The sequence below is a fragment of the Kogia breviceps genome, chromosome 14 (assembly GCF_026419965.1).
Source record: "Kogia breviceps isolate mKogBre1 chromosome 14, mKogBre1 haplotype 1, whole genome shotgun sequence".
NCBI lineage: Eukaryota > Metazoa > Chordata > Mammalia > Artiodactyla > Physeteridae > Kogia > Kogia breviceps.
In genome coordinates this window covers 29645569-29670442 of record NC_081323.1, presented here as the reverse complement: position 1 = coordinate 29670442, position 24874 = coordinate 29645569, and the positions used below count along the sequence as shown (strand labels likewise).

At 45.4% G+C, this 24874-nt stretch overlaps 1 protein-coding gene across 5 annotated transcripts in view; it reads right to left on the bottom strand.

Moving 5' to 3' along the window:
• CFAP61 (cilia and flagella associated protein 61) overlaps positions 1-24874 on the bottom strand; it is a 272631-nt gene that overhangs the window by 118750 nt on the left and 129007 nt on the right. For 4 of the 5 annotated variants that reach the window (XM_067013791.1, XM_059038853.2, XM_067013793.1 and 1 more), the window contains one exon: positions 22591-22725. In XM_067013791.1, coding sequence (XP_066869892.1) covers positions 22591-22725 — 135 coding nt within the window. Of the gene's footprint in view, positions 1-20762; positions 20795-22590; positions 22726-24874 lie in introns of those variants that run through there. The other variant, XM_067013794.1, reaches the window with a different exon arrangement.

Sequence of the window (24874 nt, the reverse complement as noted above, 5' to 3'; positions counted from 1 at the left end):
AGGCAAGGATATACAATGGAGAAATGACAGTCTCTTCAATAAGCAGTGTTGGGAAAACTGGACAGCTACATGTAAAAGAATGAAATTAGAACATTTCCTAACACCATACACAAAAATAAACTCAAAATGGATTAAAGACCTAAATGTAAGGCCAGACACTATCAAACTCTTAGAGGAAAACATAGGCAGAACACTCTATAACATAAATCACAGCAAGATCCTTTTTGACCCACCTCCTAGAGAAATGGAAATAAAAACAAAAAGAAACAAATGGGACCTAATGAAACTTAAAAGCTTTTGCACAGCAAATGAAACCATAAACAAGACAAAAAGACAACCCTCAGAATGGGAGAAAATATTTGCAAATGATGCAACTGACAGAGGATTAATCTCCAAAATATGCAAGCAGCTCATACAGCTCAATATCAAAAAAAACAATCCACCCTATCCAAAAATGGGCAGAAGACCTAAATCAACATTTCTCCAAAGAACATATACAGATTGCCAACAAACACATGAAAGGATGCTCAACATCACTCATCCTTAGAGAAATGCACATCAAAACTACAATGAGGTATCACCTCACACCAGTCAGAATGGCCCTCATCAAAAAATCTACAAACAATAAATGCTGGAGAGGGTGTGGAGAAAAGGGAACCCTCTTGCACTGTTGGTGGGAATGTAAATTGATACAGCCACTATGGAAAACAGTGTGGAGTTTCCTTCAAAACTAAAAATAGAACTACCATACCACCCAGCAATCCCACTACTGGGCATATACCTTGAGAAAACCATAATTCAAAAAGAGTCATGTACCACAATGTTCATTGCAGCTGTATTTACAATAGCCAGGACATGGAAGCAACGTAAGTGTCCATCAACAGATGAATGGATAAAGAAGATGTGGCATATATATACAATGAAATAATAGCCATAAAAAGAAAAGAAATTGAGTTACTTGTAGTGAGGTGGATGGACCTAGAGTCTGTCATACAGAGCGAAGTAAGTCAGAAAGAGAAAAACAAATACCGTATGCTAACACATATATGTGGAATCTAAAAAAAAAAAGTCCTGAAGAACCTAGGGGCAGGACAGGAATAGAGAGGCAGACGTAGAGAATGGACTTGAGGACACGGGGAGGGGGAAGGGTAAGCTGGGACGAAGTGAGAGAGTGGCATGGAGTTACATACACTACCAAATGTAAAATAGGCAGCTAGTGGGAAGCAGCCACATAGCACGGGGAGATCAGCTCGGTGCTTTGTGTCCACCTAGAGGTGTGGAATAGGGAGGGTGGGAGGGAGACGCAAGAGGGAGGGGATATGGGGGTATATATATATGTATAGCTGATTCACTTTGTTATACAGCAGAAACTAACACACCATTGTAAAGCAATTATACTCCAATAAAGATGTTAAAATATACATATATGTATGTTTATAATATAGAATTTGAATGTCTTAATAATTAGGTAAGGAATCAGAGAAATATACGAAATGATCGGTGGTAAGTTTATACTCTCAGGATTTTTGTTAAGTGAAAAAAGTTGTATTGCTAATTGTTTCTGCTTGCTAAAAAAAAGGTTTACAGAAAACGTGTCAGGTGTCATCTGTCTGAACATTATTTGATTCAAGAAAGAGGACTTCAGGCCATCCTTCCATTTCCATCCCAGATCTGGGACATGTGCTTTACCAGGATGCATGAACAGTTGATATTTAGCCACAGGCTTAAAAATATTTTGCATATAATATCCCAGAAGTAGACTGGAATCCACCCTTATTCACATAGAAGCAACTTACAAATATATGGCAAAGAGTTTCTATGTCATAGAGTTATTTCCTCAGCATGAGAAGCAAGTCTGGGAAAAACTTGTATGAAATCAACATTCTAGCAACAAGGTCAGTCTGACTTGTTGACAGAGAAGGCAGTTGGATACATGGAGTGATTCTGAGGGCACCGGGATTATCCATCCAGAATCCCGATGCCTGATATTCTTCCATCAAAACTTTAACACAGACCTTAATTCAACAATTTCAATCCAACAGATACTTATTAAGCATCTCCCATGTGCCAAGCACTGGCCTCAGCACTGAGGTAAGAATGAGGCACAGCTCCTGTCTTTAAGGAATTCTCATGAAGTCAGGAGACAGACATGTAAACAAATAAAATGCAGCAGTGTATCAGGAAGCTATGGCTATGTAACAAACCAGTCCAAGATTGAGTGGATTAAAAGAACAAGTTTTCACTGAACTCATGATGACAGGGAAGTCAGGAAGGTCTTCTTGGAGAAAATGACAGCTGAGCTGGGTTTAGAAGGATCCTTCCCAGGTGGGCGAGGGAGAGAACAGCCTTCTGGATGGGAGGAAAAGCCAGTGCAAGGGTCTGGAAGGGTGACACGTCCCACTGAAGAACAAATTAGCCTCTACATGTGCATTTTCAGATGATGTCCTGAGTAGGCAGAGTTGTCCTACGTGGGCCACACAGGACGCAGACATAGAGGGGCTGCATGGGGAGGAGCAGGGTCAGGAGAGACCCTGGCATCTCTGGGCACAGAGCACAATGGGAACTTTCTGTTCCCCCCGGGAACAAGCTGTTTGCTCAGGTCAGGTCCCTGGCTATTTGCACTGCTGGTTTAGGCCTCGGGTTCATTTGCCAGGAAAATGACAGCAGTGGAAAAAGAACTCATTTTCCTGAGAACTCCTGTCCACAGGAGTGCTAGTCTATAGATACAACTTTTCAATCTGGCTGTCTCCCCGCAGCCGTTTCTTTATTTTCAGCGCTGGATCTTTTCAACACATACTTGCACGTCCTATAAGCAGGGCTCCACTGTTCAAGTCTAAGGTGTGCCTTCATGCACACTTTTAGTCTTTCAGTCAGGCTCGGTATTTCCGTTGACCTCCAACTGTATCTCAACTGCTGCTCTGAAGAAATTAAGCACATCATCTCTTTCACCTCGATGCAAACAACAGTTTGTACTCTCTTGCACACGCCTTGACATTTCTGCACACCTAAATGAAAGGTTCACTCAGCTTATGTGTGAGCAACACACAACGACTCTTGCCAAAGAATAAGCCTTTCTGAAAATTCCTATGGAGAACGCTAAGGCTGAAAACAAAGTTCAAAGGACCTTGATCAGAATACGTGGGCCAGCCTCTTAGTTCGAGGGAAGGATGTGCAGCGGGGGAAAGAAACAAACCCAGCTTATTTTTAAATTGAAATTAAAAGACAGCTTGGTAGAGAGCGAAGCAGGAACCACAACAGGAAGGAAGCTGGCCACCATAAACGGGAGTGGCCAGAGCAGCACAAAGGTGGGGACACGTGTGAATAAAACACGGAGACTAACTTCAGCCACGCAGATATTTCACATCAGATCAGGGAAAGCAAAAGCCTTGTTCCGCTCCTCGTTCTTATGAGAAGAAGAGCTCACTGCACAGAGGACATCGGTATAGAAAATTTCTACTTCGCTCCTTCCCCTCTTTCTTTGAATCCATTCCTGATGATTTTGACAGCACTTTTGAGAGACACTAATTCCACGCTCTCAATGGAAACTTTCCCATCATAGTAAGATAGTAAGTATTTTAAATATCTGAAGTTACACCACACACACACATACACACACACGCACAGCAATAACAATCCTGCTGTAATTAATTAGCACAAAAGGCCAGGCCAGGCCTGGAGGGCTTAAAAGGGGAGCTGGCTTGCCGCTCCTGTGGGAACCACCCATGGGATGGCAGGTGTCACTGGCAGGGTGTCTGAGTCTCCACGTATCAAATCAAGCAGAAGACCTGGGGAAAATGTCCCCCTCTGCTCACTCTGCTGTGTATTCAAACACAAAGTATAAAAACAACAACAACTAAAACGGCTCTTGGTGGGGCGGAAGGGCAGAGGCAAGCGTATTGCTCTGTCTTTACACCTGTGCACGGCTGACATCACGCTGCAGTGCAAAGACAGGCCCAGAACTTTTCATTTGTCGCCTGCACATCAGCGGTAAACAGCCCCAGCGTTCGTGTTAATGACACCATCTGTCGGCTCCCATAACTGTGTAGCGTTCGGCTTCCAAACAAGATGTAATGGCAGCAACACATGAAACCCACTGACATTTACAGTAAGGAAATTTATTATCCGCCGTCGGTTTGTATAAATGTGTTTGCATGACTGCTGGGGCTATAAAATCATCACCTTTGCCAGGCAAGAGAAGGTGCAATAAATAATGGATTTTAAGCCATGCATGTACTACCAAATCATTAAACATTTATCACTCAGGCACAATAACATCTTAAGCAACAGTTACCACTTGAAAAATTAATGCCACTTTTGCGGGTTAAATGAAAACCATTTAGTCTATGCTTTAATGATGTTCAATGTGGTTTGGTATAGAATACAGGGATTTTTAAATTTTTTTAGTTGAGCGTGATATATGCATGTAAATAACTCTTTTATAATAATTTTCTCTTGAGAAACAACCAGTCTATGCTCTTTTGTTAAAAAAAATACTCAAAAATATAAACTGAAATGTTTCTTGAAAAAGAAATCAATATTAAAACCTTTTCAAAACTAGAAATGACAAAAGAAAGGTTCAAATGGCATTCTTCCCTTTGAAATCCTTAATGGATTGGTCAGTTATGATTGCAATTAAATCATTTTAATTTAGAATTAAGGAAACAAGTAAATATAAAGTCAAAACCAACCAAATCCCTTGAGTAATCAACCCACATTTGTCCCCATTACTTAGTCCTTTAAAATACTCTCCCCACAGGGTGCCCGGTATTTTTTTCCTTTTTTCTTGTTCTATGGGTATCCATGGCTTTAAAAAAAAAATCCGTGGAAATAACAATTCAAAATACAGATAGATTGGGCGATGGTTACTGGCTTTATGGAGGACTCATCAAAGAATACTGTTGGATTCAAAGGAACAAAGAGAGACAAAGGTGGGAACAAGTTACTTGTTTTCTTCCTAGACACAGAACAGTGAAGGTGGGGAGCCCCTGGCTGCCCTGACACAAGCCTCCCGGCAGGCGGGAAAGGAACCAGCAGACCCAGCCTGGACCGAGGCTCTGTCACGGGATACTCCGACGAGGATGGATCCTTGAAATAACACCATGTCGACACGTAAAAGGATCACTTATCAAAAGGAAACAGAGGAAGCTCTGTTTTTAGTGAACAGCACTGTTTTGTTTTGTTTTTTTTTAAAATAGTTTTAGGCAGAAGTCAAGAGATGACTAAACTAGAGATTTCTAGCTCAGTTCGTGAGTCCGGTTTAACTCCTTGGTGAGAGCTGACGTGTAGGTTTACAGGCCTGCGTGACAGGCGGGTTTCCCTGTCCATTCTCCCTGCCCCTGCAGGAGCAGCCCCAGCACAGGAGGCAGAGGAGGGCATCCCTGTAGCAGGGGGATCAGGCAGGGCAGGAGAGGCAGGATGCCCTCGTGGGAGCCCTGCTCCCATCACTGAATCCGTGGAAGGACTTCAGTGTCAGGATTTCAACGCCTTCATCCCCAGGGCTGACTGTCATCTCAGGGGCTCCTGGGGTCACCCCTCTGTGCGCTCTAGGATTGAAATCCCAGGTTTTGTTAAGTGAGTCTGGGAGGCGGCTTCCTCGATTGCCAGGGAGAGCCATCCGTCCTTTGATGGAGGACTTCAGAGCCCAGACTGGGCAGACAGAGGGGCGGGGGGCCACTCGACGTCCCCTGCTGTCCTAAGTACCTGGCGAGGCGCGCCACATGTGGAAGCAGCCCAATTCCATGCACACGCCCACGAGTCTCTCCCGCACAAAGGAACCACTCCAGCCACTAACTCCGGTGAGCTTATGTGGACATGAACCTCAACCACCGGGACTGTTGTCCTATTATGATGTAACATGTATTGCTTAAGCCTTGACGTCCAGACAAAAGCACCAAGTGGTGGATTCTTCTCAAGCAGTGTTTCTATCCAATATCCTGTGAAAGTACCACACACTCGTCCTGTCCTTCCATCTGTCACTAATTAATTTAAATACTTCCTAGAGTTCTAGCTGTTATATGGCATGTTCTGGAAATGATTCTCAGGGCTCTCTCAGGGGCTGAGGATGGATGAAAGACCAAGAAGGCCTTGCTCTTTTCTTTCAAAGTGGCATTGGTGACTCTAGTTCTTGATTAATCACTCTGCCTCTGCACAAGTGTGTGCATGTGTACGTGTGTGTGTGTGACAGACAGAGAGAGAGATAGAGAGACACAGGGAGAGCGTGCAGCATGACAAAAACAGTTCTCCTGAAGGTGTGACACAAGGTGACAGCCTGAATGCAACTGTGAAACGAAAAAAAAACAGTTAACAATGAAGAAAGAGAAACAAAAAGCAATTCAACAGATGCATGTCATTTTTGCTCTGCAGCGAGGATCAGTTTTTTTGTTAATTATTTCACCTCTTCTTTCCTTATATTGATAATTACATAATTACATGAAACAGATGGGTGACAGAATGCACCCAGATGGTGAGAATGTAAACAAGCTTACCAATCACTTATTCTTGAGCATATTATAAAGAATTATTTAATAATACATAGATTTCTATACTCTGCATGCACATCTGTTAAATAGAGCCTTCAAAATAGCAGTTACTTTGTCATTTTTTCATACCCAGATACGACGCCCTCCTAGGAATTCATGGGAGGCCAACTGCCATCCAGGTAAAATATTTAACCTTTTCCAAACAGTTGGCCATGTGAAATTCTAAACTCTTATCTGAGTCCATGGGTTTCCCCTGCTCCTTTTAAAAATAGAAATAATCATTTCAAGGGGAGTTACAATCCCACATAGCTCTAGTTCTCCTTTGAGCAAGCTATGGAAGATTGAAAAGGAACGGAGGGAACATAATTGGAAATGTTTCCACTGCATCTGATGGACTTCTGGAACTAAATCCTTTTAAAATAACCATGAACCAGGAGTCAAAGCATCAGTGCTGCATCGTTGGGCGTGTGTCCACGGGGCTCAGGGCCAGGCTGCACTCTGTGGGTGTAAAGAAAGAAGAGAAACCTTCCTGGCCCTCACACCACCCCTCTGCCCCATCAGTTCAGGCCTCTGCTTAAATGACCCTCACCGGCATCACGCTCCAGCCCCGCCTGGGTTTTCTTCTTGCCCCACGTGGCACAGAGCATCCTTTTCCGTCTGTCCCTTGTCTACCTCCCCACTGGACACAGGCACCAGGGCAGCAGGATTTGTCCACTTTCTCATTGCTGCAGCCCCAGTGCCCAGAACAGGCCCTCCACGTGGTCAGCACACAATAAACACTGATGGAACAAATGACATAAATTAACTGTCCACCTCCAAGCTTCCCAACCATCCTTGCAGGACGGACCCGGGCCCGAGGTTCAGACAGGACCTGGGGCATTGGGTCCTGTCCACGCAGGGGCAGGGGTGACTTTGGGAAAGGTGGGTCCACACTGTGCTGTGCATCAGAGTTGGGACAAAGAACACAACACCGGGACAAGTGATGCCGTGGGTAGAGAAGCGGGCTTAGGCTCCAAGTGGGGAGGACCTGGACAGGGGAGGCTGGTGAAGAACAGAACTCAGAATTAGGCTGTGGTCACCCACTGTGCTCTTGGAGTTGACTGGGTATAGACATGCTTGGAATTCGGGCACTTCTCTAGGGATGGTGATTGTGGGGTGTGTGTGTGTGTGTGTGTGTGTGTGTGTGTGTGTGTGTGTGTGTGTGAGAGAGAGAGAGAGAGAGAGAATGAGAATGAGAGAGAGGGAGGTTGGTTCATAAGCAGCATTTGAGAAGACTTGGGTTTGAAACCTAACTATGTGCTTTATCAATAAGGAGAGTTTCTAGACCATGGGTGGTTGTTGGGATTAAATGTACTAATTCTTATAAGGAATATAGAAGAGTGCCTTTCACACATAACACATGACAAATGTTAACTATTATTCACATTTCTCTTTACTTTACTTGGTTGTTCTTACTTATAGCATACTTTTTTTATTTTGAAAAGAAATATAATGAGACTAATTGAATAGTCTCATTCAATTACACAGTGCTTTGTTATGTTTTATTTTGCAAAGTCAATAATATTCAGGGGCTTCCCTGGTGGCGCAGTGGTTGAGGGTCCGCCTGCCGATGCAGGAGACACGGGTTCGTGCCCTGGTCCGGGAGGATCCCACATGCCGCGGAGCGACTAGGCCCGTGAGCCATGGCCGCTGGGCCTGCGCGTCCGGAGCCTGTGCTCCGCAACGGGAGAGGCCACGGCAGTGAGAGGCCCGCATACCGCAAAAAAAAAAAAAAAAAAAAATAATATTCAGAAAAAAACTTTAATTCTCCAACGCAAGCACTAAACACAACTAGTTTTGTTTGTATATATTTCCTGTTTTTGTCCTATGCATGCATATTTCTAGAAAGTCGAAATAAACCCATAGTTAAATAACACACACACACACGTGCGCGCGCACACACACACACACACAAATGCATTTGATTACTCAGGGCCTGGAGATTCTTTTGGAATCTGGGCTTGGCGGGATGCATCCCCCATCTGCTCTCCGGTGGGGCTGAGTCCCCAGAGGGCAGGCCAGCTGGGAAGGAGAAGCCCGGTCATCTCTCCTGGTGTTCAGGGGAACCCGGGTCTCAGCGTGGCTGCCCTGAGTGGAGTCAAGGGTTCTCGGGCTCCAAGCAGCATCCCCCAGAGCAGACAGCTCTCAGAGAGCAGGACACATCTCGCGAGAGGCGAGATGGTGGGGGCAACCCCACGAGGGGTAAGTCAGGCACCTGCACCTGAGAAGTCAAAGGGGAGGGAGAGCCAAGGGCAGGGGCAGATGTGAGCCCAGCCGCCGAAACTCCTTCCGCCTCTGGCACTTGCTCCCCTCTTTGGGGTGAATCAGATCACCGGCGTATGTATTTGTATGTCTGTAGCCTCGGTCCTACCAACCCAGAGTGACCCAAGACCCAGGGGGTGGGGAGGGAGGCCATCTAGTAACAAATTAAAATAGTTGTCAATTGTACATAATTCCATGGGACAGACCATCAGGTCAGACAGCAGGTCAGACCATCTTTGTGACCTGCTCACAAATTGTAACTTGTGAAAGATAATAATACCCGGCTCACTTTTAAAAATCAGCAATCACCTCTGATTTCACAGAGGCACCATAATGAGGTGAAATCTGGGTGCTTTTGGCCAGCAGAGCTTCACTATGGTGACCAGAAAGTGCTGCCTGAGCCTGACTCCCTGGAAGCACGGCTCCTTTTGGTTAAATACATAAACTACCATAAAACCCTCGATTATAACAACTACCGTGGTGATCATTTCAATGCATTGAATTATATTTTAAAAAAACAAAACAAACAAAAGCTCGGACATGATTGAAGATCGCCAAGGCAGGAGCCAGGGTATAGTGTGTAATTCTCGGTTATCACCACAGGTCTCCAGCCCTGTAGGGCAGGAGCCGGCTGCACGGTGGCTGAATCATGTTTGATATCGCGAAGAAGCAGCCATAAAATCCTTTCTGGCTCCCACGCTTCTTCCACACCATATTTATTCTCTTTTTTTTTCTCCCTTGTTTTTAAGTCATGCTTTTTGTTTTCTTCTTGCTTATTAAGTTGGTTACTATGGAGATCATGACATCAGTAATCTTGACTAAGCTTAATGGTCTTGAGGCAACATACGGGGTAAAGGTTTTTATTCTTCCTGAAAGAGGTTCAACCCCAGACAAGAGCAACAGCCTGAGGTCTGAGGCCTTCAAGCTGCTTCTCTGACAGGGGAGGGCACATGGGGGAGGGCACATGATGGGGGAGGGCACACGATGGGGGAGAACACACCACGGGGGAGGGCACACGATGGCGGAGGGCACACCATGGGGGAGGGCACAGCAGTTCCCCAGCCATGCGGCCAGAATGGGCAGGAAGGCCACCCCCCAGATACCCGGCACTTCAGTTTCCAAGGCTCATTTAATCCTTTGCCTCCAATGAACACAAATGCCATTTTCCCTTCAGATTCAGTGAGTGTGTAAATAATGATAAATAAACTCAGACAGCTTTATGAAAATTACTAAAATGTGGAAGACTTTTAATGCACCTGTGCTCAATTTGAATGTAAAACCTCCCTAGGCTCTTGGTCTGTTTGGTATTATTCCTAGTCTTTCACATCTTTCAAGAAAGCATATCCTACATTGTTTCCACTAGAATTTATTAACAATATGTATCATCTAAAAACTTTCACAAAAAGACCTAAAAGTTAGACTTATGCTCTTTCTAGTACAGGCATCTATTGACATAAAATCACGTCGTAACTAAGGGGCTTTGCTTGTATAACTCCTCCAGGGGCTAGAGGGAGTGGGCCAGCCCCGTGAGGAGCTGCTGCATCTGCAGTCCGTGTGTACAGCGCTGTCATCGTCATAGTCAGCTACTGTTTTATATTAACAGATGCAATTCATTCCTGCCAAGTCCCCATCCCCTCCTGACCCTCAAGCAGCAGCCAGGAGACACCAGCCGTCGTACACACGTGCTTCTTCATTTCGAGGCAGAGAGCAGGTTGAGCGGCTTTTGGGCCTCATGAGAGCCTGACTTCTGAGTCCCAATAATCAGAGTTGATGCCTCAAACAACAGATTTCAGAAGAACACGTGGTGATGGCAGAGTCTGTTGTCCCAAGACCAGATGAGGAGGCCAGTCGGAGGGAGAGAGAGAGAGAGAGAGATAAATGCAGCTCACCCTCTCCTTCCCTCAGTTAAGGCCGCAAAGCGGAAGGAGAGGGCAGGATCTCCAAGGGGGTTCTGGAGAGCATGGAGGGTAGAGAGGCCTGAGCCTCATGGGGACGCCTGGCTGCCTCTCCCGAGAAGGTGGAGCTGCTTGAGGGTGGAGCCAGGGCAAGAGAGGATGAGGCCAGCCAGGAGCTTTCTGAAGCCCGGATGGTACGGGATGGAGGGAGGGAGAGAGAGGGCATGCATGCTCCAGAACCTGAGTCCTGACCCGAAGAGGGGACCCCACTGTGAGCCCTGAGGGCTGGCTGGGAGCCTGGATACCAAAATGAGGGACTGCTGAAGACAGGCTGAAGCTCTGAAAATGAGCGGATGCCTGTGAGGAGGGAACACTCCTGAATGGACTCCATTTAAATGGTAAATGGCTAAATGTGCCTGGAATCAATGGAGATTCTTTGTCCTCCCATCAGGTGGAATGGAGGCTCCAAGCAGAGATTCAGCTGAGTTAAAGGAAAATGGGGAAATGAAAGGCTGTTGGCCATTTGCACACCTGATTATCTGCTTAAAAATCTACATCTCACTGTAGTATATGTATATACAATGGAATACTACTCAGCCATAAAAAAGAATGAAATAATGCCATTTGCAGCAACATGGATGGACCTAGAGATTATCATACTAAGTGAAGTAACTCAGAAAGAGAAAGACAAACACCATATGATATCAGTTATATATGGAATCTAAAATATGACACAAATGAACTTATCTAAGACAGAAACAGACTCACAGACATAGAGAATAGACTTGTGGTTGCCAAGAGGTAGGAGGTGGGGAAGGGATGGATTGGGAGTTTGGGATTGGCAGATGCAAAGTATTATATATAGAACAGATAAACAACAAGGTCCTACTGTATAGCACAGGGAACTATATTCAATATCCTGGGACAAACCATAATGGAAAAGAAAAAAAATGAATTAAAAAAAATCTACATCTCACAATAAAAGAGAGGGTTCCTCACGCTGGCAGTTTATTTAGATAATGCAAACACACTGCAAGGAGAAATCATCTTTTAAAGTTGGGAATCACAAGCTTTCATTTTCAAATTCTACAACGTTATCCCTTTTGATTAAAGAGGTAGTAGCTTTACCTTTAACCTAGGAGAGCCATTTCTAGGAATTTACTGAAATGAACTCATAATAAATGTACTAAAAAAAAAAATGGATGGACATGGTGGCATTGTTTATAATGATAAAAATTTGTCAAAAACATTAGGGAACTGGCTACAAGCAGCAGTGGTAGCTCTCGGGATCTGGCATCCCTACACTGCGTCCCGGCGACTCAGCCCAGCAGCTGCTCGGCCTGGGGAAGCTGATGTCACCAAGGACATGTGAAGCAGGAAGACAAAGGATGCTGCATTCCACAGGAGCTGCTCTGGTGAAAATGGGAAAGCAGGTGGGCACGCACTGGTTAAGTGACTTTTAAACCCCTCATTCACAATGAAGATACAAAAGTGTTGGAAGACCGGAGAGAAGAGGATTTTTCTGGAAATTTCCTCTATGAGAAGTGTTGATGTGCTGTGGGCCGCATGCCACTACACCCCTAGGAGGAGGGGTGTGGGTGTGTCTTGTCCTTCAAGTCACAAGATGAGGGTTTGGGAGCCTCTGAGACCCTGGTGTGAGTTCCCACAGTTAGCGGACACAGCACAGTGGCATGTGGTTCCCACCCATATTGATGAAACTGATAAGCCGGCCAGCTGCTGGAAGGCCGGAGGGAAGGTGGCCGTGCTGGGTGCATCTGCTAACCAGACAGCTTGGGCTTTTATCGGAGGTCTTTCCCATAGGGCCGCCTCCAGGGGCAAATCAGACTCCGGCTGCAGAGTTGGAGGGTGCATTGCCTGCATTATGGGATGCAGGTGGGAGGCTGAGGCACAGGAATCGCTAAAGAAGCTCCAAGCACATGCATGAGAAGAGCCGCCCGGCCCACGGGGCAGGAGCCACCCTCTGACACATGCCTGCTCTCCCAACTGTCCTTCCCTGCCCTGGTCCCAACTCCAGAAGGACTGGAAATATAGCTAAACAAGAACAAGAAACCAACAGGCTTTCTTTCCAAAAGCTAAATGATAAGCTAAATAGATGCTAAGCAGAGGGCATAGTGAGTTAGAAAGAGCAAGGAGGCCCCGCCCTCCTTCGTAAGCTACAGGCTTCAGTGGGGATATGGGGAAGACAGACTCTAATCTTTAGATGACAACTGAGTTTGAGTTTTGATTATTACACAAAATAAAACTGGACATTTTATGGAATTAAGACCATGTTTTGTGATTTGGAGTGACCCACTGTAACTACCTAAAACTGACCAGAAAAGTCACAGGACTTGCCCACTCTCTGTCCAGGTCCATGGGAAACCCAGCCCCGGGGAACGTATTCTCAGGGTGACTGAAGGGAGTCAGAGGTCAAGGGGCCTCATGATTATTCCCACAAGTCCTGCTGGATTAATGTTCAGTTACATAACCAAACCTCTCCTAACCTCAGTTTCCCCCACTGCAAAATGGAGAAAGTAACACATAAACTTCTCTGAGAATGTGGCAAGATAATCCAAGTGGGCACATAACACAGAGCCTGGCACAGAGGACAAGGCCACCCAAACGACGCTCTAGAATACACAGTGACACGCAAGATGTTCACAACATTGGAAGTGAAAATGCTTGTTTCAAAACACTATGTGCTGAAAAGATGCTCAACATCACTAATTATTAGAGGTATGCAAATCAATACTACAATGAGGTATCACCTCCCACCAGTTAGAATGGGCATCATCAGAAAATCTACAAACAACAAATGCTGGAGAGGGTGTGGAGAAAAGGGAACCCTATTGCACTGTTGGTGGGAATGCACATTGATACAGCCACTATGGAGAACTGTATGGAGGTTCCTTAAAAAACTAAAAATAGAATTACCATACCACCCAGCAGTCCCACTACTGGGCATATACCCAGAGAAAACCATAATTCAAAAAGACACATGCAGGCTTCCCCGGTGGCGCAGTGGTTAAGAGTCTGCCTGCCGATGCAAGGGACATGGGTTCGTGCCCCGGTCTGGGAAGATCCCACATGCTGCGGAGTGGCTAAGCCCGTGAGCCATGGCCGCTGAGCCTGCGCGTCCGGAGCCTGTGCTCTGCAACGGGAGAGGCCACAACAGTGACAGGCCCGTGTACTGCAAAAAAAAAAAAAAAAAAGACACATGCACCCCAATGTTCAATGCAGCACTATTTACAATAGCCAGGTCATGGAAGCAACCTAAATGCCCATCAACAGACGAATGGATAAAGAAGATGTGGTACATATATACAATGGAATATTACTCAGCCATAAAAAGGAACGAAATTGGGTCATTTGTAGAGACGTGGATGGATCTGGAGACTGTCATACAGAGTGAAGTAAGTCAGAAAGAGAAAAACAAATATCGTATTTTAATGCATGTATGTGGAACCTAGAAAAATGGTACAGATGAACTGGTTTGCAGGGCAGAAGTTGAGACACAGATGTAGAGAACAAACGTATGGACACCAAGGGGGAAAACCGCAGTGGGGTGGGGATGGTGGTAAAAAAAACAAAAAACCAAAAAAACACTATGTGCGTATGACCCCATATTTAATTGCATGTATTTTTTTTTCACAGAAAATAATCTAGAAGTAAAAACACCAAAATATTAAGAAAGGTAATCTATAGAGGATTGCAGGTTTCATCCATTTTCTCTTTACTTCTTTTTCCCCTAAAATTTCTACCATCAATATGCACTGCTTTTGTAACCACATATATTATTTTAATCACAGGGAAAGATGTAACTTCCCTAGTGGGCATCTGCAGCTCTAATTGTCCCCTTTGTCGTTTTATATCCCCAGCTCCTTTAAAATACACAAAGCAAAGCTTCCTGTTGGCGGGTGTGCTTTTCCTCCCTGAAGGCGGATTCTGAAGAAGCCACTTAGCTGCGAAGGCCAGCTCCTGCCTGGTAGCTCGGGTCCACCCCGGGAGCCTTGCTGGGCCGTGGCGTCCAGAGCTCTGCAGCCAGCAGCTGGTGCATCCCGAGGCCCTTCTGGACCTCCGCGGCCTTCATTACCCTGGCTCTGCAGGGAACAGAATGCATTTTTCCCCCTACTGGGTTGTGGCAAGAACCCCATCAGCATCTAAGAAAGCCTCAGAATTTTTTTTGTTTTCTGTTGGTAGCTGTTTTAAAAGCAATAACATTATTAAAGGTGGGCTGAAGCGATAGACGTGCTGGTGTGAAAAACAGAAAGTCCTCCACGTCACTCCTGGGGTTTGGATGGGCATTCCCTGTGCTGCAGGAGCTCTCTGAAATGTTCGTGCAGGCCCCTGGGAGGCTGATGGGCCAGAGAGGGTGAGGCAGGGAAGATAAGTGCAGGAGAGATTTTATCTTAGAAAAAAATCTCTGCTTTCCAAAGAAATGAAGCTTAGATTGGTGGTGTACTGCCAAATATGTGTATGGTGCTCTCCTAAAGTGGTGAGAAAGCTCCACTCCTGAAACTGAAGGAACAGTCAGGTTCACAGCTCATCCATGGCCTTGAGTTGGCCAGCACCTCACCACTTACTAGCAGTGATGCTGAGCCTGATCTAAGAATGAGAGTACAAAATGGTGCCATCACTTGGGAAAATGGTTTGGAAGTTCCTCAAAATATTAAACCTAGAGTTACCATACGAGCAAGCAATTCTACCCCTAGGTATAATACCCAAGAGAAATTAAAACATACATCCACATAGAAACTTGTGCACAAATGTTCATAGCAACATTATTCATAGTCGCCAAACAGTAGAAACAACTCAAATGTCCATCAACTGATGAATGGACAAGTAAAGTGGTATATGTACACACAACAGAGTATTATTCAGCAATAAAAAGGAATCAATGGGAACTTCCCTGGCAGTGGTCCGGTGGTTATGACTCTGTGCTTCCATGAGCTCGATCTCTGGTTGGGGAACTAAGATACCCTATGGTGTGCAGCACGGCCAAAAACAAAGGAATCAAATACTGATATGTACTGCAAATTGCTTGAACCTTGAAAAGATGCTCAATGAAAAAAGATAGTCACAAATACCATGTATTGTATAGTTCAGTTATATGAAATGCCCAGAAAAGGCAGATTCATAGAAACAGAACGTAAAATAGTAGTTGCCTAGGGCTCAGGGTGGGGGGATAGGGAGTGACTACTAATGGGTTTCTTTGGGGGAGGGGTGACAAAAATGTTCTAAAATTAGATGGTGATTGTTGCCCAACTCTGTGAATATACTAAGAACCAATCAATTGTTCAATTTAAGTGGGTGAATTGTATGGTAGGTGGTTTATATGTCAATAAAGCTGTTAAGGGGGGGAGGGAAGATGGAGGAAGATGGTTGGGGGGGAGAGAGAAAGAGATCAACTCTCCTATAATATCTATCCTAGAAAACGATGATAAGATATAGGATTGATTTTTGACAATACTGAGATGTTAAGAAGTAACTTTACTTTTCACAATTTCTTATCACACCCTAGAGACCTCCTTTTGCTACTCTACTGCAACTCAATTTCTAAACAGTGTCCAGGCGGGTCCATCACCCCGCCAGCGCGCCGCCAGCACACCCCCACCCACCCCTCACCTCCTGAGTAAACCTTCAGTCACTCATCCTGGGCATTTATTCGAGGGGTTTCTAACAACACCATGAAGCCACACATAGCATGGAAGTGAATCTTGAAAAACGGATAATGTGACCCACATACGGGGTTATTATTTTTTTCCACCTTTCCCAGCAGCTGCCACTATAATTTCGAAAGGTTTATAACAACGAGCTGACACAACAAAGAGAGACATGGAGATAGCCCGGATCAGCTGCTGTCCAAAAACTGACCCCAGGGCTCTATCCTGGACCCCTGTGTCTGCTCGCAGCCCAGCCAGGGTCAGGCTGGCACAGGAACAAACCCAAGGCTGGATGGCTCAGCCAGGAGGAAAATCCAGCTCTTCGGGAGGAAAGCCAATTATCTGTGGGTCACCTTTTGATTATGTAGCTGGTGCCAAAGATCTGGGAGATTCCAAAAGGTCTCTGTCAAGCCATCTTCCTTTTCTGTGGTTTGGTTTTCCTACAACAAGCCATGATATCACTGCTTTAACTTTTTAGATAAGAGAGCATATAAAATGGTATGAGTTTTGGCATCCAACTGCCTGGGTTTGAAGCTCTGTCAAGAATTCGCCTTTGGACAAGTCACTTACTCTCCCTCCTGCAAGCCTGTTTTCTTTATGTACATTGAAGACGACAGTAGCAGTTAACTATTTACAACTGTTGATATGAGGATTAAATGAGATAACTCATGGGAAGCCTTTAGTGACAGCATGTTAGTAATAGTAGTAGTAGTTGTTGTTTATTACTCTGTAACGTTTCTAAGAGGGAGGAATTTGATAACAAGGAGAATAAATCACTGATTCATAAGTCATTTTGATGTACACATATACACCATGTACAATACTAAACTAGATAGTATTCAAATAATTAGCAAGAAATGACCATACAACTTGCATTCTTTGTTTGAAAAAAAAAAAGCTCACAAAGGAATTTATGTAAATTATTCTAAGAATGTCAGAGAAAAGGGTTCATCATAAATAGGAGGAAATGCATTTCCGATAGGTAGGGTAACTGTAGGAAATGGCAGGGAAGTGGCTTGAAAAAGCAAACTGGACTCATGGCAGTGATTTAAAGTGGGTTAATTTCATTTCAGGAAAATATCACCATGGTCACATTAATAATGTTCAGTGCATATATGATGTTGAAAAATGTGGGTCTGCATTTTTAGAAACTTCTACCAAGGAGATTCTAAAGGGCTAATTTAAACACACACACACACACACACACACACACACACACACACACACACAAGTAAAACCAAGGAAAGTCTAACGTGGGCAGTGAAAGTTTCCAAGTTTAAGGAAGGGGTTGGAGAAACAATTAAGCTGGGGAAAATCTAGCAGGTGCTGGGAGAATAATGCAATTTCCTAGGGCAGCAGATGTACAAGTGAAACAGTATCCAGCAACAGTCCATCAGATGGTAATTATAGCTGAACTGGGGAAGAACAGCCCAGATGAAAGGGGCGATTCAAAGGGTAACCGAATGCCAGAGCGTGACATCTTCCTGAGAGATCACACACTAGGAAAAATCGGGCCAGCACTTAGCTCCGAGAAGGGGGGTTAAACAAACCGTCAATTTTTCTTTTGTAGAAGGACAAAGGGAAAACGGAGGCTTCAAATAATTCATTAGTCAAGATTTAAACAGATCGTCACCAATAAACAACCACAAAAAAAAAATAACAGGTGTTGATCACTCTGAAAGTCTGATTTCTGAGATGATTCTGTCATATGAAAGATGATGGATTGATCTGGTCCAAAAAAATTTCGAAAAAAAAAAAAAGGAGAAGGGAGTTGACACTGTAATTCTATGAACAGTAGAAATCAACATAGAGAACCAAAGTGATTGAAGTGGATGATGGGGAGCATCTCTTAATACTGAAGCAAAGGTAGGAGCTTTTTAAGTTCAAAGCAGACTTTCGGGTGTTTAATATGACAAGTAAGAGTCATTTAAAATCCCAGTCTTGGAAAGGAAACCATGCCTCGGACCAGACACATTCCCTCCCAATGGATTCCGCAGAACAAGTCTGACCCCGGTAGGGCTGTTCCTCCCAAGTCTGGCTCTCACTCTCAGGGACCCATGCAGCCCTCTCCCATCCCTGGTTTAACCAGCCCTGAGCGGTCCCACGTTAATACTGACACTGGGCTGTACGCTCCCTGAGGACAGGGCTCCTATCACGGTCATCTTTGAATCCCTATGGGGAGGCAGGAAGGACAGCAAGCCAGCTTGCCCAAGGAACCACCCGAAAGTAAGTGTGGGTCAAATTGGTCCACAGTCTTTAATTAATATGGTCATCAGTTCATTCAGCCAAATTCTGAGTACTTCCCTGATCATAGGTCTCATGCAAGTGGGCCACACTGATTCATTTCATTAAAAATTCCCATCAGAATAATTCTCAGAATGCAAATGCACAGGCCAAGGCAACCCATTCAAGCTAAGAAACGCATCTTCTCGGTCCATGCCATGTGGATTACTGTTAGGAAAAAGCCTTCTCTTATCCATGTATCTCTGCTGGTTGACTGTGGCGACATGATGAATCTTCCGGGCCTACCTCTGTCATGCATGATGAAAACCATTCACGTTTTCCAGGTCCTTTCTTGTGACCTGACACGGGGCACACTGTCAATTGATACGAATGACAGCGACAGTTTGGTGGCAGGGACACCAACTCATCTAAACCAGGCAGCAGTTACCTGACCTTGGGGTTGGGGGAGCACACTACCCTGCCACACAGGGATGAATTTCAATCTCTCCTGGCTTGTGGCAGAGTCAAATTGGCAACCCACTGAGATGAAACGCTTTCTATACCATTACTCTTGCCTGAAGTGATCTGTTCCCTTGAAGACTGGCTTCCTAGGTGAAAGCCAGGGAACGGATGGTCAGTCTGAGATGGGATAAAAAGTATGAAAGGCCAGTGCCCAGAGAGAGCAGTGTGCGGACATGTGAGGGCGCTGAGGGTTGCTTGTAGCTCCAGGCAGAGGGGAGTGTAAAACATAAAGGGACAAAGAGGGATTCATTTAGTAAGACAATCGCTCAACTTCAACGGCTGCAATACTATTTGCTCTGCTAAGAAAGCAATGTGCTTAGGACCCTGCAGAAAGTCCTCCTAAAATTTTTCCATCTGGCTCACCTTGACTCAGATAATCAGCCTAAAACATTAAATCCGCCTACAATGTTTTTTAAAATTTAAAATAATGTAATGTAGTATTTTAACGTTTGAACATCTAGGCTCATCCCATGTGGATTATGCTCTCGATAATCCTTTGGTCCAACTTTAAGATTTCTAACATTTTCACTAAACCTTGTTTACTAAATCTAAATCTTTACTAAACCCTTCTCAAGAATAAGTATAACAAGCAACAGTAAAGTACTTCTTAAAAAGTCAGAATTCACCAATACAGTAAACAACACAGCACAAAGTGGCAGATACGAGCATCAGCCCCACCCATCTGGTAAGTGGTTGTCTTCCTGGAGCAGGGATTTAAAAACCCATCCTTGGGGACTTCTCTGGTGGTCCAGTGGGTAAGACTCCGTGCTCCCAACGCAGGGGGCCTGGGTTTGATCCGTGGTCGGGGATCTAGATTCCACATGCATGCCGCAACAAAGATCCTGCGTACCGCTAAGACCCAGCGCACCCAAATTCAATCAATCAATCAATTAATTAATCAATTAAACAAAATCCATCCTCTGCTATGTCTTGAAATAAGCCAGGGCTATGTGGGGACACAGCACAGAGAGACGGCCATGGAAAAGCTTATTAAATGTAAGCAATGATTTCAACTCATAGCAACCTGGGAAGTCATGATAGGATCGTTATATTTTATTTTCTTTATTTATTTTTTATAAATTTATTTATTTGTGGCTGCGCTGGGTCGTCGCTGTTGTGCACAGGCCTTCTCCAGTTGCAGTGAGCGGGGGTCTCACTACGGACGCCCTTCCCGTTGTGGATCACAGGCTCTGGGCGTGCAGGCCTCGGCAGTTGTGGCACGATGGCTCAGCAGTTGTGGCTCGTGGGGCTCTAGAGCGCAGGCTCAGTAGCTGTGGTGCATGGGCCTAGCTGGTCCGCGGCATGCGGGATCCTCCCGGACCAGGGCTCAAACCCGTGTCCCTTGCATTGGCAGGTGGACTCCCAACCACTGTGCCACCAGGGAAGTCCCGGTAGGGTTGTTTTAAGTGAAACAAAATGTTTTCTCTGGCTTTTTCCCCACCAGGAGCTCCAGCTCACCTCAAAGTCATCCAGTTCTGGAGATTCCCAGGGGTGGGGGTGGGGTGAGGATGGGGAAGCTCCAGAGGTTCAGGAACACGACTCTTGATATCAGGTGGCAGCCCTGTGCTGCTCCCTGTCCCCCCAGCTATATCACTCACGGCCCCTGAGGACCGGCTGAAGGTGCTGGAGCTGTGGGCTGCCGCCGACGTGTGAGGGCTTCTCTCGGCTTGGCCACGTGGTCTATCCCAACTCAAACGCATCTCAGCAGTGGCTGCAAAAGGGCAGCACCTCTCACACAGAAGCTGCATCTCTGTACTTTGTACCTGTGGCCCCTTCTCCTGGGATCAGCAGGACGTCACATAAGCTGCGTTTCAGTGACGGATATAGATGAGGCCACCCTTCCTGACCCTGACACACTCTCTTGGCTCTCATTCCAAAAGAGTCCAATCCCAGGATCTCCACACACCAGCAGACCACCTGGTGGTTGACCCTACGGTCCTGCAGATTTGCCCGGGGCCCCTTCCTCTCTAGAGTGTGATGCTGGGGCCCCACTACCTAAGGACACACCTGTGGTCTTGGATGAAGTGATGACATGTATCTGTTGCAAGATGATAAGGGAGGAAGAAGTGGGTGGGGCTGTAGAAGATGCAAAACTGGCCAAGAGTTGAACCCTGTTGGAGCTGTTTCCGTGCAGCCCATCGTGTGGGCTGAAACACGTGCCCATCTGCCGTCAGAAGCTTTTATAGCAAGTGGGCAGAGTAATTCTGTGTCTGTTAAACCTAGTGATAAAATAATAGGACCTGAATTTGGTCTCCATTTTTAATCTCCTTCTAGGAATTCACATTTCACAAAACTATCAGTCTATGAGGGATTGTACATTAAAAAAAGAAGACGACGAGGTCCCTCAGCACAGACAGAAGAAGGAGAATGCCTGCTTCATAGAACTTGCTCTACTTTTGTACATGATTCACATTTTCCATAATGAAGATCTGGGGAGGGAGAAAGAATTGCTATTTGTTTTTAGTCTCTACTCAAATACAAAGTTAGAACTTAGAAAATAAATACAAATTTATTTTTTATTTTACAAATATGAAGACTTAGGACCTTACATAGGACTTAGAGCAGCCTGGGTCACAGTAAACAGCTGCCTCTAAGATGGGTCTTAGTGGACCCACCCCCCATATGTGAAGCAGGAGCTGGGGGCCGTGGGGTGACGCATGTCCTGCAAAACTGGGGTGTTGATTTGAGCACCATTTCCAGCACCATTTTTAGCTCCTTTGCTAAACGTTTGTAGAGTTTAAACTTTCCACTTTCCTCTTTTCTGTCTCACAAAGAACAAGCGTTGGCCCACTGAGGGGTGTTTTTCTACCGTATTTAAGTGCAAGTGTGCACATACAGTACAAGCTTACATGTAAGTCAGCCTGACAAAGTCACGCTTCCAGCCAAGTTCCTGAACACGGCTCTGTGTATGACTGTTTACACGTACACTTCCACTGAAAGCGAAATCTAGGTTCTGTTTGGTCCCTTTTCCTGTTCTGTTACTAAGAGTGTCCCAGGGCTGTGCACTCTAAGGTCAAAGCCCCCGCCACCCAGGACAGCTGAGACGTTCCTGTTCATCATGCGGACTCCCCCAGGAGGAGTGAACAAACCTAGCTCAGGACTCAGCCCCAAACGTCCTCACGCAGCCAGACCTAGGTTCTCAAACCGAGAAAGCAGAGCATGAAGGAAAGGGGAGTCTGCTTTGGAGCAAGGGGGCTAAACCCAGAAAGATGCTGGGAGGTGGACCCCAAGCCACTGGTACTAAGACGCAGCAGCCCGCGGCAGCGTCCCCCGTGGGGGGGGGGGGTGGCGCGTCACGAGGGACCACATGGCGCCCGCTCTGCTCTAGGCTCGTTGCGGAGGCACCACCCTAGGGCAGGGGCCGGTGGGAGGGAGCCTGGGCTCCGGGATGAAGGAGCAGCCGTTGGACTCCGGCTCCGCGTAGGCAGCACCGCCCCATCTGCCACGCCCGCCCGCCCGCTCGCCCGCGCTGGCACTGCGCCCCGCCTGCTGCCGCCGGCTACCCACCGCGTCCTTGGAGACCTCCTTTGATGGGGCGTTGATGCCAAGCTTTTCCAGGGGATAGACAATCTGTCGTCGGGGCCGCACGGGAACCAAGTAGTGGAGGGCGGACGTCAGCGAGTGGGCGCTGGAGCTCTGAAACTGGGAGACAGCGACCTCGATTTTAGGGGGAAGGGCGTGGGAGCCGCGCGTACATTTGCCGGCGCGCGCCTCGACAAATACAAAACTCCCAACCCGGCCAAACCGGGGGAAACCAGCAAATAAACAAACATACTCTTCGACCAGAGGAATGAATTGTAGATAATGCCTGACACTAATGAAGATAATTACGGGAGTAATTGCATTACTATCTCTGTGGGAATGACAGATAAACAAGTGGTTTGGTTTATGGGATTTTTCAGCGCAAGTATTTTCCCCAGGAGGATATTCTTCTCCGTAGTGATCATGAATCAGCTCGATTTGACCCCATTAAGCTGTGTTATCTGCGTCCTGGTAACCTTTGCGTGTTTCACACAAGCTGCTTTAAGAAGGCACATAGATAAAAATGTCATCTGAGGGGCAATAGGGCGCAGATGTGAAAATCCTCATGTTTGTGAAAGTCACTGCTACTTCAGCTGGACCTTTGTTGATCAGATAAGTGTTTTAAAACAAAAGGATAAAACTGGAGAGTGGGGGAGTGGAGGGGGAAGGGGGCTGGATCAGATTATTCTGCTTTATATTAATACTAAATTATGAGCTGGATTTATGCTTACTGAAATGGGCTACAATAAATCATGTTTTAGGTGAATGCTTTAAATATTAATTTTATCCAATTTTTAGACTTGGCAGAGAAAACTGAACATGGTGATCTTTATTTCTTTCACATTTATGAAATCTTAGGGGTTTTGGTGAAACCCCTAAGCTTAGGGTATTTCAACTGTGTAAACCTCAAGAGTTAAACTGTCAAACCAAAAAATTTTAATGAGACATGTACCGAATTTAACCTGGAAAGCAAAGAAAGTAAAACGGAACTGTCACTGTAGTTTAATAAATGACGTGGTTTACACATGACTTATTTGTGGTTCTAAAAATAGCCCCTAGGCCTTTCTAAGAGCTTCTGGAAGGGATTTCTAAAATCCTTCACTATTGAACTTCACCGCCTGATTTTACACGCTGAAAAACAGAACCCAGGGATCTCTAGCCAAAGCTATGCTTTTAAGCCTGGAAGAGCTCTCAGTACATGTCCTAGAAGGAGGGTGTGGAGAAAACTGTCTTCATCATGTCAGCTAAAACTCACTTGTACTGCAGTCAACTGGGGATTTATAGCAGAATTTGGAGATTCTTACCTGTATTATTTGGTATTGCTTCTTGCACTTATTTAAATGTATGTGTATAAATCAACCAGAGGTACAGACAGAGGAAATCTGTTTCCAAGTGTGTTTCTATGTTATATATGCAATAGCATGTAACATGGTCCTAATTCCACACCATGGAGGGAAATACATGAACACTCAATGAGTTCAGTTCAAGTCACCATTTTTTAGGATGAATGCAAAAGAACCTTCTACCAACTGGGCACAGGCAGGCAACACTAGGAATAAAAACTGAGAATGTAATATCACATCCTTAAAGGTCACCAAATTGGCACTTGGCCAAATGTGAAGTACAAAGAAATTGTGCAGGACCAGGATTTTCAGGCAAAACTGTTAAACTTCCCATGTCCCAGGTTCAAATCTGAGGCATTCACATTGCTGTAGGGCTGCATTTTGATAGGAAAAAAAATCATCACTAGAGCATATTCTACATTCGCTACCTATGTTTTCCATGTTTTTTCTTCTTTCTCCTCCATTCCTTCTGTTTTTCCCCAAAAGGCATTTGTCAAATAAGATACATTGGTAAAATTACTGTTATGTGTATGTACCCATATACCTTAGATTGTTTTTAAGTTTAATAATTCAGAGCAATTAAAAAACCCACTTAGCTCACCATGGTAACTAAGAAGAAATGTGACAATGTCAGACTCTAGGCAGAGCCTAAGAAAGGTTTTGGTCATGAATGGGATCTTATGGGACAATTTCTACCTAGGGGGGGTTCAGTTCTCAACACCCCTCAAGTCTGCATCAACACTGTCAGTGACAGAGGGACCATCTTGCAGGAAAGAACTGCTTGGGGATCCAGCTCCGAGAAGCCCTTGCCTGTGAGCAAGCAGGACACTGCGTGTGAGCACATGGGAGCGCGTGTGAGTTTGTGGGACTCTTCTATGTAACAGGGCTGCAGCTCTAAACAGGACAAACAGCTCCAGCTTTACGGC